The 14,327-nt window shown below is 44.0% G+C and overlaps 1 protein-coding gene across 1 annotated transcript in view; it reads right to left on the minus strand.

The window, feature by feature from the left end:
* smyd3 (SET and MYND domain containing 3) overlaps nucleotides 1-14,327 on the minus strand; it is a 211,478-nt gene that overhangs the window by 54,944 nt on the left and 142,207 nt on the right. The window contains 2 exon segments of the mRNA NM_001140394.1: nucleotides 4,632-4,742; nucleotides 4,883-4,985. Of these exon segments, the coding sequence (NP_001133866.1) occupies nucleotides 4,632-4,742; nucleotides 4,883-4,985 (214 nt within the window).

Consider the following 14,327-nt stretch of genomic DNA (forward strand, 5'->3'; position numbering starts at 1 on the left):
ATAAATATATGGATGAGCGATGACCGAACGGCATAGGCAAGATGCAGTAGATGGTATAGAGTACAGTATATACATATGAGATGCGTAATGTAGGGTATGTAAACATTATATAAAGTGGCATTGTTTAAAGTGACTAGTGATACATAATTATACATAATTATAATTATTAAAGTGGCTAGAGATTTGAGTCAGTATGTTGGCAGCAGCCACTCAATGTCAGTGATGACTGTTTAACAGTCTGATGGCCTTGAGATAGAAGCTGTTTTTCAGTCTCTCGGTCCCAGCTTTGATCCACCTGTACTGACCTCGCCTTCTGGATGATAGCGGGGTGAACAGGCAGTGGCTCGGGTGGTTGTTGTCCTTGATGATCTTTTTGGCCTTCCTGTGACATCGGGTGGTTTAGGTGTCCTGGAGGGCAGGTAGTTTGCCCCCGGTGATGCGTTGTGCAGACCTCACTATCCTCTGGAGAGCCTTATGGTTGTTGGCGGAGCAGTTGCCGTACCAGGCGGTGATACAGCCCAACAGGATGCTCTCGATTGTGCATCTGTAAAAGTTTGTGAGTGATTTTGGTGACAAGCCAAATTCCTTCAGCCTCCTGAGGTTGAAGAGGCACTGTTGCGCCTTCTTCACCACGCTGTCTGTGTGGGTGGACCATTTCATGTAGTCCGTGATGTGTACGCCGAGGAACTTAAAACTTTCCACCTTCTCCACTACTGTCCCGTTGATATGGATAGGGGGGTGCTCCCTCTGCTGTTTCCTGAAGTCCACGATCATCTCCTTTGTTTTGTTGACGTTCAGTGTGAAGTTATTTTCCTGACACCACACTCCTCACCTCCTCCCTGTAGGCTGTCTCGTCGTTGTTGGTAATCAAGCCTACCACTGTAGTGTCGTCTGCAAACTTGATGATTGAGTTGGAGGCGTGCATGGCCACGCAGTCATGGGTGAACAAGGAGTACAGGAGAGGGCTGAGAACATACCCTTGTGGGGCCCCAGTGTTGAGGATCAGCGGGGTGGAGATGTTGTTTCCTACCCCCACCACCTTGGGGCGTCCTGTTAGAAAGTTCAGGACCCAGTTGCTAAAGGGCGGGGTCGAGACCCAGGGCCTCGAGCTTAATGACGAGTTTGGAGGGTACTATGGTGTTAATAAATGCTGAGCTGTAGTCGATGAACAGCATTCTTACATAGGTATTCCTCTTGTCCAGATGGGATAGGGCAGTGTGCAGTGTGATTGCGATTGCATCGTCTGTAGACCTATTGGGGCGGTAAGCAAATTGGAGTGGGTCTAGGGTGTCAGGTAGGGTGGAGGTGATATGATCCTTCACTAATCTCTCAAAGCACTTCATGATGACGGAAGTGAGTGCCAAGGGGCGATAGTCGTTTAGCTCAGTTACCTTAGCTTTCTTGGGAACAGGAACAATGGTGGCCCTCTTGAAGCATGTGGGAACAGCAGACTGGGATAGAGATTGATTGAATATGTCTGTAAACACACCAGCCAACTAGTCTGCGCATGCTCTGAGGATGCGGCTAGGGATGCCGTCTGGGCCGGCAGCCTTGTGAGGGTTTAAATGTTTTACTCACGTTGGCTGCGGTGAAGGAGAGCCTGCAGGTTTTGGTAGCGGGCTGTGTCGGTGGCACTGTATTGTCCTCAAAGCGAGCAAAGAAGTTGTTTAGTTTGTCTGGGAGCAAGACATTGGGGTCTGCGACAGGGCTGGTTTTCTTTTTGTAGTCCGTGATTGACTGTAGACCCTGCCACATACCTCTTGTGTCTGAGCCGTTGAACTGCGACTCTACTTTGTCTCTATACTGATGCTTAGCTTGTTTGATTGCCTTGCGGAGGGAATAGCTACACTGTTTGTATTCGGTCATGTTCCCGGTCGCCTTGCCCTGATTAAAAGCAGTTTCAGTTTTCAGTTTTGCGCGAATGCTGCCATCTATCCACGGTTTCTGGTTGGGGAAGGTTTTAATAGTCGCCGTGGGTACAACATCACCGATGCACTTGCTAGTAAACTCGCTCACCAAATCAGCGAATACATCAATGTTGTTGTTCGACGCTATCCGGAACATATCCCAGTCCACGTGATCGAAGCAATCTTGAAGCATGGTATCAGATTGGTCGGACCAGCGTTGAACAGACCTGAGCATGGGCGTTTCCTGTTTTATTTTCTGTCTATAGGCTGGGAGCAACAAAATGGAGTCGTGGTCAGATTTGCCGAAAGGAGGGCGAGGGAGGGCTTTGAATGCGTCGCGGAAGTTAGAGTAGCAATGATCCAACCGTACATACCTACACGTACGCTACGGTCACAAGACGCAGGCCTCCTAATTGTCCCTAGAATTTCTAAGCAAACAGCTGGAGGCAGGGCTTTCTCCTATAGAGCTCCATTTTTATGGAATGGTCTGCCTACCCATGTGAGAGATGCAGACTCGGTCTCAACCTTTAAGTCTTTACTGAAGACTCATCTCTTCAGTCGGTCCTATGATTGAGTGTAGTCTGGCCCAGGAGTGTGAAGGTGAACGGAAAGGCTCTGGAGCAACGAACCGCCCTTGCTGTCTCTGCCTGGCCGGTTCCCCTCTCTCCACTGGGATTCTCTGCCTCTAACCCTATTACAGGGGCTGAGTCACTGGCTTATTGGTGTTCTTCCATGCCGTCCCTAGGAGGGGTGCGTCACTTGAGTGGGTTGAGTCACTGACGTGGTCTTCCTGTCTGGGTTGGCGCCCCCCCTTGGGTTGTGCCGTGGCGGAGATCTTTGTGGGCTATACTCGACCTTGTCTCAGGATGGTAAGTTGGTGATGGAAGATATCCCTCTAGTGGTGTGGGGGCTGTGCTTTGGCAAAGTGGGTGGGGTTATATCCTTCCTGTTTGGCCCTGTCCGGGGGTAACGTAATGTCTCCTGACCCTTCCCTGTCTCAGCCTCCAGTATTTATGCTGCAGTAGTTTATGTGTCGGGGGGCTCGGGTCAGTCTGTTATATCTGGAGTATTTCTCCTGTCTTATCCGGTGTCCTGTGTGAATTTAAGTACGCTCTCTCTAATTCTCTCTTTCTCTCTTTCTTTCTTTCTCTCTCTCGGAGGACCTGAGCCCTAGGACCATGCCTCAGGACTACCTGACATGATGACTCCTTGCTGTCCCCAGTCCACCTGGCCGTGCTGCTGCTCCAGTTTCAACTGTTCTGCCTGCGGCTATGGAACCCTGACCTGTTCACCGGACGTGCTACCTGTCCCAGACCTGCTGTCTTCAACTCTCTAGAGACAGCAGGAGTGGTAGAGATACTCCCAATGGTCGGCTATGAAAAGTCAACTGACATTTACTCTTGAGGTGCTGACTTGTTGCACCCTCGACAACTGTGATTATTATTATTTGACCATGCTGGTCATTTATGAACATTTGAACATCTTGGCCATGTTCTGTTATAATCTCCACCCGGCACAGCCAGAAGAGGACTGGCCACCCCTCATAGCCTGGTTCCTCTCTAGGTTTCTTCCTAGGTTCTGGCCTTTCTAGGGAGTTTTTCCTAGCCACCGTGCTTCTACACCTGCATTGCTTGCTGTTTGGGGTTTTAGGCTGGGTTTCTGTACAGCACTTTGAGATATCAGCTGATGTAAGAGGGCTATATAAATAAATTTGATTTGATCCAGAATTTTGCCAGCCCAGGTCACGCATTCGATATGCTGATAAATTTTAGGGAGTCTTGTTTCACATTAGCCTTGCTAAAATCCCCAGCTACAATAAATGCAGCCTCAGGATATGTGGTTTCCAATTTACATAGGTCAGAGAGGAAGAAATGACTACTTCTCTATGTCTTGCTGCTCCTTGGAGTGAGAATGCTATTTGTCTTGTGAAAAGAAATGTCTTTATCCTCACATTCACACAAACACTTTATTATGCTGATAAAGTGAATGTGTTAATTACTAAGGCAGAAAGCTGAACAGGCCGTGAAATTACAACTGGCATACTGTTGATACTAGATCATTATCTGTTTATGAGAGAGCTGTGTGTGTGTGTGTGTGTGTGTGTGTGTGTGTGTGTGTGTGTGTGTGTGTGTGTGTGTGTGTGTGTGTGTGTGTGTGTGTGCATGAGTATACGTGTGAGAGAGAGAGCTGAATAAATGTCAGGTCAATCACATGTTCATTAATAGCAGAGTGAAAATTGAAAGCAGCCAATCAAAACGTCTAGAGAGCACTGACTCTGTGTCATAAGAAGCTGGTTCAAGTCCACAGCATGCCTCAGAGCTGACAGGTGGAAGGCAGAGGGGGAGAAGGTGGAGGGAAAGGGGGGGGGGGTGGAGAGGGATGGTGGACGACTGACAGATTGAAAGATAAGGAGAGAGCGAGAGAGGGAGAATAAGACGGATGGAGATCGGTATTGAAGTAGAAAGTGGTGGATGTATTATTTTTCCTCTTCCCCTGATAAGGACGGGGAACGTAGAGACAGGCGGAGGGAGAGAGGGCGAGAAGAGGCAGAGCATGAAAGAGAGGGCGAGGAGAGCGGGGAAATAAGAAGGGACGACAGAGTGAGAGGAGGAGACGAGAAAGCCGCAGGTACACAGGCGCACGACGGGCTTCAGTGGTCACACACCGAGACCACGCTGACACAGTGAACAGCATGTGCGTTTGTGTGTGTGGCTGTGGTCTTACCATGTCTGCAGTGGTGCATCGTTGACACTGGCAGGTGAAATGGTACTGCTCCTCTAGCTGAGTCCGTCTGTCTCTGGTAGGAGCCAACGTACCGATGTAACTAATAGTCAACTAGGTAGAGAGAGAGAGAGAGAGAGAGAGAGAGAGAGAGAGAGACACAGAGAGCGAGAGCGAATGAGAGAAAGGGACAGAGAGAGGTCACCGTTTTTATTTGCATCCTGCCTCAAGTCGACCAAAATCACGCACCGTACCTCCTCAGCAGGTTGCATGTCTCTGACGGCTCGGAGGTGGAGTGTTTCCCCCTCAAACAGCATCACACAGCTGGGCCTGCAGTCATGGTTCAGCAACGACATACTGGGGAGGGAGAGAGGAGGTTAGCGTGCGTGTGACAGAGACCGAGAGCTTGAGAAAGAGAGATTGAAAGAGAGGAAGGGCATAGACCAGTCATGTCATTGACACACTCATCACATTGTTGGTTCTTCTCACACTCAGACACGCAGTCCAAGAGGGCCGTTTAGCACTCACTCTGTGTGTGAGAACCAGTTACAGTGAGCTCCTCATCAGTAATACCGTAGATAGGTTGGTTGTGTAGCAGGGCTGGTTTACAATCAGATATGATCTTTAAGTAATGTCACACAATCTCTCTTCCCCTCCTCCCCTCCCCTCCTCTCCTCCCCTCCCGTCTTCTCCACTCTTCTCTCTTCGAGATGTTCTCATGGTTACTGTTCAGAGAAACTGGAACAAAGAGCTTTGAAAGTCACCCAAATAGCCCGCACCCCACACACACCCAATCACACCACGGTGATGTAACAAGAAATGACAAGATGACAACGAAGTGACAGACAGCATAGAGGCGTGAGTGATGTGTCAAGGTGATCCGTTTTGACTGGTCTGTGTCATTGCTCCCTCAACCCTGTCGCAGAGGTCCACCAGACATCGCACACTTTTGGTTCTAGCCCTGCACAAACGCACTGATGACCTCATCACAAAGCCCTTGATTAGCTGGATCAGTGTCCAGACTGTCAGGTGGTCCCCTAGTTGAAGGTTTGGGTAGCACTTGCGTCTGCCAATGTCTTCCTCTCTGCGTCTGGCCAGAGTTTAGCATTAGGCATCCGTGTTTACGTCTAAACAACACTTAGGTGCTCTTACGTCTCTGTTTGGTCTTGTGAATCTACACACACACACACACACACACACACACACACACACACACACACACACACACACACACACACACACACACACACACACACACACACACACACACACACACACACACACACACACACACACACACACACACACACACACACACACACACACCCTTAATGATAGGGTGTGTGTATCATTACACCTCTCCTAAACATCCATTACCAACCAACCAGGACTGTGGGAAATGTAATGGGCTGTGTTTATATACCTGTGTTGATCTGTTCAGTGGTACTAAGTCCACCTCCTCCTGGGATCATTACACATATTGTAGAAGCTCTCCCGCTGTGCTTCTAATGTTTCCGCTAACCATTCCTAACGATGAACCTAATCATTTACACCATCCATTCAGTATATTACAATCAAAATATGGACTTTCTTTATTTAATCCTAGATCATTTGACAAAACAGGGTGCTTGTCCTTTTAGATACTTATGGACCCTCCATCTTGAAGCTAGAATCCTTAGTTGCTACATCCATTTCCGGATGTATAAATTAATAATATTTACCAATATATTCTTGCAGAATATAACTTAGAAATGCCTCATGAGCGGAGTTCAACTGTCGTACCCCATCAGAACCCCAACCGTAAGCTTGTTTTACTCCACATTGTTTGTAAACAACGTAAATGTAAGCAAACACTATATAGCCTCAAAACATTTTAGGGAAGTACATCTCTCCTTTCATGAACGATTTGTTACGCATCTAGAATGCATGGGCTCCGATACAGGAACGATACGTTTTAGTTTGACGTGATTCGGTGTGATTCGGGGTTTGATTAGAGCAACGAATTGATGCGATTCGGTTTGATTCACTTTTTTTGTTGTTGTTGAAGGAACACATTCATTTTCCATTTGAAATGAATATCTGCTGCTGAAGGGAGATCAGGAGCTGGGCCTCTGAGCCGGACCTGTCTGAAATTACTTCTCTAAACTGAGTGGCCCTCTGTTAGTGTGCGTGCATATGTGTGCGTGTGTGTGTGTGTGTGTACGTGTGTGTCAATGGTCTGTGTAGGGACCTGAGCTGAGCCATTGGGCAGACTGAGCATCTACCACCCCTCTTACCAGATTAGGGATGCGGAGAATGTATGTTATTTGTCCCTTCACTTTTTATCGGAAATCACCCACTGATGAACTTGTCATTTTTGCACATTGAAAATGTTTTGAACTAGTACTATGTCCATAATTATATCAATCAGATGTGAGTTGCGTCCCATTCCGGTAGGCTACACAACTCCGGTAAAACTCCGGTAAAACCAGTATTCATGTACGCCACGAATACCAAAAAATATATAATCATGTAAAAAAAAATGTTACATATTTTGTCTCTCTCTCTGTGTTTCATCATTATCCTTCAATTCGTTAGAGGCTGAATGTGTCTCACAGGAGAAAGCAACCGAGCGAAGGAAACAGCGCCTCTCTGTCTCTCTACATGTAGGCCATCTATCTGATGCTGTCTGGTCCAAACGAGTATGACATTGTTGCCACCAGGCATTAAATGCAAGGGAAGCCAGCGAGCATTTTGTTCTCTCTTGAGAAAAAAAAAAGTATTCAAAAAAATGTCCATCCAGCATTGAGCTAAATTGAGCGAGCTCAACTGTGAATGGTCCTGGCGCACCAAACAAAAAAGTGTCCAGGGAAGCCAGTTTGGATTTGGCGTCACTCCTATCAAATCCCATTGACAGCATACGTCATTGACAGAAAAACTTGAATTGTTGCATCTCGTTGTGTTGTTGTCCTCCGGTGACTAGCTAGCCAGCTAGCTAAAATAGTCCCTTTCCTAAATTGGCAATTGATGGAGACAGGGATTTGGACTCATGGTTTTACTTAATTCTCCGTACTGGCCAATGATTATAACGGCGATTCTGATCCAACCATTAATACATTGTTGTGTTATGCCCCTGGCCTGAGGATGGAAGTTCAATATGTAGCTAGATGTAGAAGGCTAATGTTAACTAGCTAACGTTGCCCGTGAATGGAAGTTAGGCTAGCGAGCAAGAATTTTAGCCAGGTAGCCTAGGACAACAAAAACTAAAAGCGTGTACTGTATGTCAGAGTGTTTCATCAACATGAAAGAGAGGAGGATGGCGTTTCTCTACAAGTAGGGTGAGTCAACATGTTTTTCAACTTGGGCACGCGCGTACACGTACACACACACACACGCGCACACACACACACACACACACACACACACACACACACACACACACACACACACACACACACACACACACACACACACACACACACACACACACACACACACACACACACACAAATCAGAACCATGGACAGCCACATCATATTTGGCTTACGTTGATTGGACTAAATTGTTTTTGGTATCTTTTAGTTGTCACTATTAGACTAAGCAGAGGTGATTTGATGATGTTGAAATGTTGAAGTTGAAATGGTGCTGGAATAATGGAGGCAGCTCCTGTTTTCTTTGCGACTTGCGTTAATTCTCTGTGGTTCTCAATCAATAGTTGTTTAGTGGTCCGAAAATGTGGGAAACATGAACTTGCTTGACCATGCTGTAGGTCATGTAACTGTTTGTTACTGTACATGCAATATGCTTTGTTGACTTCAGCTGAGAGAGGTCGCTATCTGGTTTTGTGATGAAACAGAAAAGGTGTGGTTCAATTTATTCTACCACTATCTTATTGTCTCGGCCTTTAGACCTAACAAAGGCATATGAATTAACAGGTTATAGTGCAAACAACGCAATTATCACAACATATAGGTTGTAATATGGCTTTCTGGGGGCGGGGGCTTGGCTTCCCCTGTTATTTTACCTACGCACCGCTACTGGGTAAAACACCATTATCTACAGCGCATTTGGGAACAATGACCCAGCAAATTACATTGTCACTCAACAACTAAAGCCTATGATTTGACATTGGGAATGCCATTTTACAAGCATCTGAATGCTGAAGGTGCAATATTTACGAATAGCCTATCAGAACAGGCTTCTCGTTTGCGCACACAGCTGTGCTTCCCGCACTTTGGGCATCAGTGACTTATACAGTGCACTCAGAAAGTTTTCAGACCCCTTGACTTTTTCCACATTTTGTTACATTACAACCTTATTCTAAAATGGATGTAATCATTTCTTTCCCCCTCATCAATCTACACACAATACCCCATAATGACAAAGCAAAAACAGGGTTTTAGAAATGTTTGCAAATTATATACAGTTGAAGTTAGAAGTTTACATACACCTTAGCCAAATACATTTAAACTCAGTTTTTCACAATTCCTGACATTTAATCCTAGTAAAAATTCCCTGTCTTAGGTCAGTTAGGATCACAACTTTATTTTAAGAATGTGAAATGTCAGAACAGTAGAGAGAATGATTTATTTCAGCTTTTATTTCTTTCATCACATTCCCAGTGTGTCAGAGGTTTACTTGCACTCAATTAGTATTTGGTAGCACTGCCTTTAAATTGTTTAACTTGGGTCAAATGTTTTAGATAGCCTTCCACAATGTTCCCACAACATGTTGGGTGAATTCTGGCCCATTCCTCCTGACGGTGCTGGTGTAACTGAGTCCGGTTTTGTAGGCCTCCTTGCTCGCACACGCTTATTCAGTTCTACCCCAAATTTTCTATAGGTTTGAGGTCAGGGCTTTGTGATGGCCACTCCAATACCTTGACTTTGTTGTCCTTAATCCATTTTTGCCACAACTTTGGAAGTATGCTTGGGGTCATTGTCCATTTGGAAGACCCATTTCCGACCAAGCTTTAACTTCCTGACTAATGTCTTCAGATGTTGCTTCAATATATCCACATAATTTTCCTCCCTCATGATGACATCTATTTTGTGAAGTGCACCAGTCCCTCCTGCAGCAAAGCACCCCCACAAAATGATGCTGCCACTCCTGTGCTTCACGGTTGGGAAGGTGTTCTTCGGCTTGCAAGCCTCCCACTTTTTCCTCCAAACATAACGATGGTCATTATGGCCAAACAATTCTATTTTTGTTTCATCAGACCAGAGGACATTTCTTCAAGAAGTACGATCTTTGTCCCCATGTGCAGTTGCAAACCGTAGTCTGGCTTTTTTATGGTGGTTTTGGAGCAGTGGCTTCTTCCTTGCTGAGCGGCCTCTCAGGTTATGTTTGATATAGGACTCGTTTTACTGTGGATATAGATACTTTTGTACCTGTTTCCTCCAGCATCTTCACAAGGTCCTTTGCTGTTGTTCTGGGATTGATTTGCACTTTTCGCACCAAAGGACGTTCATCTCTAGAAGACAGAACGCGTATCCTTCCTAAGCTGTATGGCAGCTGCGTGGTCCCATGGCGTTCAGGATGAACCAGACTTGTGGAGGTCTACAATTGTTTTCTGAGGTCTTGGCTGATTTCTTTTGATTTTTCCATGATGTCAAAGAAAGAGGTACTGAGTTTGAAGGTAGGCCTTGAAATACATCCACAGGTACACCTCCAATTGACTCAAATGATGTCAATTAGCCTAGCAGAAGCTTCTAAAGCCATGACACCATTTTCTGGAATTTTCCAAGCTGTTTAAAGGCACAGCCAACTTAGTGTATGTAAACTTCTGACCCACTGAAATTGTGATACAGTGAATTATAAGTGAAATAATCTGTCTGTAAACAATTGTTGGAAAAATTACTTGTGTCATGCACTAAGTTGGTGTCCTAACCGACTTGCCAAAACTATAGTTTGTTAACAAGAAATTTGTGGAGTGGTTGAAAAACCAGTTTTAATAACTCCAACCTAAATGTATGTAAAGAATTATATCGGAAATATCAAATACATTTTTAGTTGCGCCAAATACCTTACAGTGAAATACTTACTTTAACCAACAACCCCTTAAACAACAATGCTTTAAGAAGTTAAGAAAAAAAAGAAAAAAAAGAAAAAAAAAGTTTTAAGTAAAAATAGATAAGCAGAAAATATAAAATATAGAATAAAAGTAAAAAATAATTAAACAGCAGTAGTAAAATAACAAGCGAGGCTATATATGGGGGTACAGGTACAGAGTCAATGTGCGGGGGCACCGGTTAGTTGAGGTAATTGAGGTAATATGTACATGTAGGTAGAGTTAAAGTGACTACGCATAGATTATAAACAGAGAGTAGCAGCAGCATAACAAAGGGGTCTGGGTAGCCCTTTGATTAGCTGCTCAGGAGTGTTGGGGTAGAAGCTGTTAAGAAGCCTTTTGGACCTTGACTTGGCGCGCCGGTACCGCTTGCCATGCGGTAGCAGAGAGAACAGTCTATGGCTAGGGTGGCTGGAGTCTTTGACAATTTTTAGGGACTTCCTCTGACACCGCCTGATATAGAGATCCTGGGTGGCAGGAAGCTTGGCCCCAGTGATGTACTGGGCCGTACGCACTACCCTCTGTAGTGCCTTGCGGTCGGAGGCCGAGCAGTTGCCATACCAGGAAGTGATGCAACCAGTCAGGATGCTCTCGATGGTGCAGCTGCAGAAACTTTTGAGGATCTGAGGACCCATGCCAAATCTTTTCAGTCTCCTGAGGGGGAATAGGTTTTGTCGTGCCCTCTTCACAACTGTCTTAGTGTGTTTGGACCATGATAGTTTGTTGGTGATGTAGACACCAAGATACTTGAAGCTCTCAACCTGCTCCACTACAGCCATATGCTGTTACATGCATATAAATTCAATAGGCTACTGAACTGAAGGGGAGGATGCATCAATTCAGTCACAACAGATAAGAAGTATTTTCTGAATAAAACAATAGGAGTTAAAAACATTAGTGAACCTGCTAATTGGAATGTTTTAATTGGTTTTCTGATCAATGCATGCTTCATTTAGATCGGTTTGGGCTCATATGTACTCATACCTTAAACATTTGCACAGGGGACCGATGTATATCGGTGAATCGTTACAGCCCTAATACATTTGATATCATTGATGGTCAGTCCTCGCATCCATAGAGCTCTCTACGAATTTGAGAGCGGTTACATTTCTCCAGCCCCATCCTGTCACGGTTGTCGTAGGGTAAAGTGGACCAAGACGCAGCGGGGAAATGTGCACTCATCTTCTTTTATTTAAATGGACAAGAAGGTGAACCAAAACGTACACAAAAAAAACACAACGACTAATAACAGGCCAGTAAGGCAGAAAGCTATACACAGCACAATCTCCCACAAAACACTAAAACAAACACATACCTATATATAGGACCCTCAATCAGAGGCAACTAGAAAACACCTGCCTCCAATTGAGAGTCCAATCCCCAATTAACTAAATATAGAAATACAAAGAACTAGACTAAACATAGAAATACATTAACATAGACCAGTGCCCGGAATAATAAATCAAACACAACACTAAACACACAACCACCCCGAACCACATAAAACAAATACCCTCTGCCACGTCCTGACCAAACTACAATAACAAATAACCCCTATTACTGGTCAGGACGTGACACATCCCTGTCATATACGTCGTAAGGGACAGACCAAGGCGCAGCGGGTATAGTGCTCATCTTCCTTCTTTATTTAGAGAGAACACTCAAACAAAATAAACACACGACGAACCAGTTCCATAAGGTACATAGGCTATACCGATAACAACCACCCACAAACCCAAAGGAGAAAAAGAGCTGCATTGGAAACCATACTCGGCCACACATGGAAAAAGAACATAGAAAATGAAAACTAGAACCAATCCCCTCTAAATAAACCAACCCCAAAACACACAAAAACAACACCCGATGCCACGCCCTGACCATACTACAATGACAAATGACCCCTTTACTGGTCAGGACGTGACAATCCCTTCGTTTTTTTTTAGCAAAATAGGGGCAGGGAGGTCGCTTTGTTATTGTTTCAATTAAGGATTCTAGCTTTAAATTAGATAATGCATTTATTGTCAACAGCACTTGACACAGATAATTAGAGAGTGTGTGGTGTCAGCTATCGCTTGACTGCAGCAGTTATTCTGCTTTCTATGAAGCGCTCTTTATCTTTTATCATATTCAGTGTGTGTGTGTTTCTTGATCAGTAAGCCCGTGGCATTGTTCTATGTAAAGGCATGTGATGAATATCAATGAAAAATCTAACAGCGCAACTTCTTTTCAAATGGATATTCCTCATTAGCATATTAACTGGATTAATTAGCTAAACTTGATCAAACATGCTAATAATGACTGCATAGTACAGCCTACTTCCGATTATCTGTTGCAACGCAGTGCTGTAGAAACAATAGATCTTGTGTGTGTGTGTGTGTGTGTGTGTGTGTGTGTGTGTGTGTGTGTGTGTGTGTGTGTCAACCTTCCCAAGATCAAGACTAATTCAATACTTTTCTTGTTTGCTAACTTTATCAGACCTCATAAGTACACACAAAACACACCAGGGCACCACAAAAATATGAGGGGGCACAAAGTACATGTGGATGGCTGAGGGGTGGTCCGGAAGGAGAATTTTGTATTTTTCAAACACCTGAAACACATTTGTCCTGCAATCTAGAGCCATAACCGTTATGCTTAATTCTATGTAAATATGCTTATTTTTCTCCATATCTAAGCATACCTTTTGAACTGCCTGTATCCTCCTGACTGGTTGTTCTTTTTTTTAAATAAACTAAATATGCATCTCTGGTCAAATCTGGATAAAAGATTTGAAGGAATGTGAATTTTATTCAGTATAATCAGTAAATGCTTGCTTTTCTAAAGTCTACCAACAGGCATGCCAGCTAAGATAGAGTAGTAGCTAGCTTGTATAAATAACTAATAGACCTTGAATTGATAGCCCGAAATGGCTTCTTGGTAGCAAGTTATGAGGTTGGGAGATTGGAAACCTAGCTGGGCTAGCTAAAGCCAACTTCATAAAATGACTTGATGGCTAGTAATATTACAGAGAAAAATATATATACGGTGCCTTCGGAAAGTATTCAGACCCCTTCACTTTTTCCAAATTTTTGTTACATTACAGCCTTATTATTATTTCCTCATCAATCTACACACAATACTCCATAATAACAAAGCAAAAACAGTTTTTTAGAAATTGTCGCAAACTGAAATATTACATTTACAAAAGTATTAAGACCCTTTACTCAGTACTAATATTGAAGCACCTTTGGCAGCGATTACAGCATGGAGTCTTCTTGGGTATGACGCTAAAAGCTAGGCAAATCAAATCAAAGTTTATTTGTCACGTAAGCTGAATACAACAGGTGTAGACCTTACAGTGAAATGCTTACTTACAGGCTCTAACCAATAGTGCAAAAAAGGTATTAGGTGAACAATAGGTAAGTAAAGAAATAAAACAACAGTAAAAAGACAGGCTATATACAGTAGCGAAGCGAAACTGAGTTTAAATGTATTTGGCTAAGGTGTATGTAAACTTCTGACTTCAACTGTATGCACAGAGAAACCCAAACAAAACTGCCAAATTAATTAGCTAGTCATGACCAAGTTATTGTAGAAAGTAGCAGTAACATGCCAGCACATTACAGGGACTCCTAAATTAAACAGGCTAGATATTAAACAATTTTAAATAA

The sequence above is a fragment of the Salmo salar genome, chromosome ssa09 (assembly GCF_905237065.1).
Source record: "Salmo salar chromosome ssa09, Ssal_v3.1, whole genome shotgun sequence".
NCBI classification, from domain to species: domain Eukaryota; kingdom Metazoa; phylum Chordata; class Actinopteri; order Salmoniformes; family Salmonidae; genus Salmo; species Salmo salar.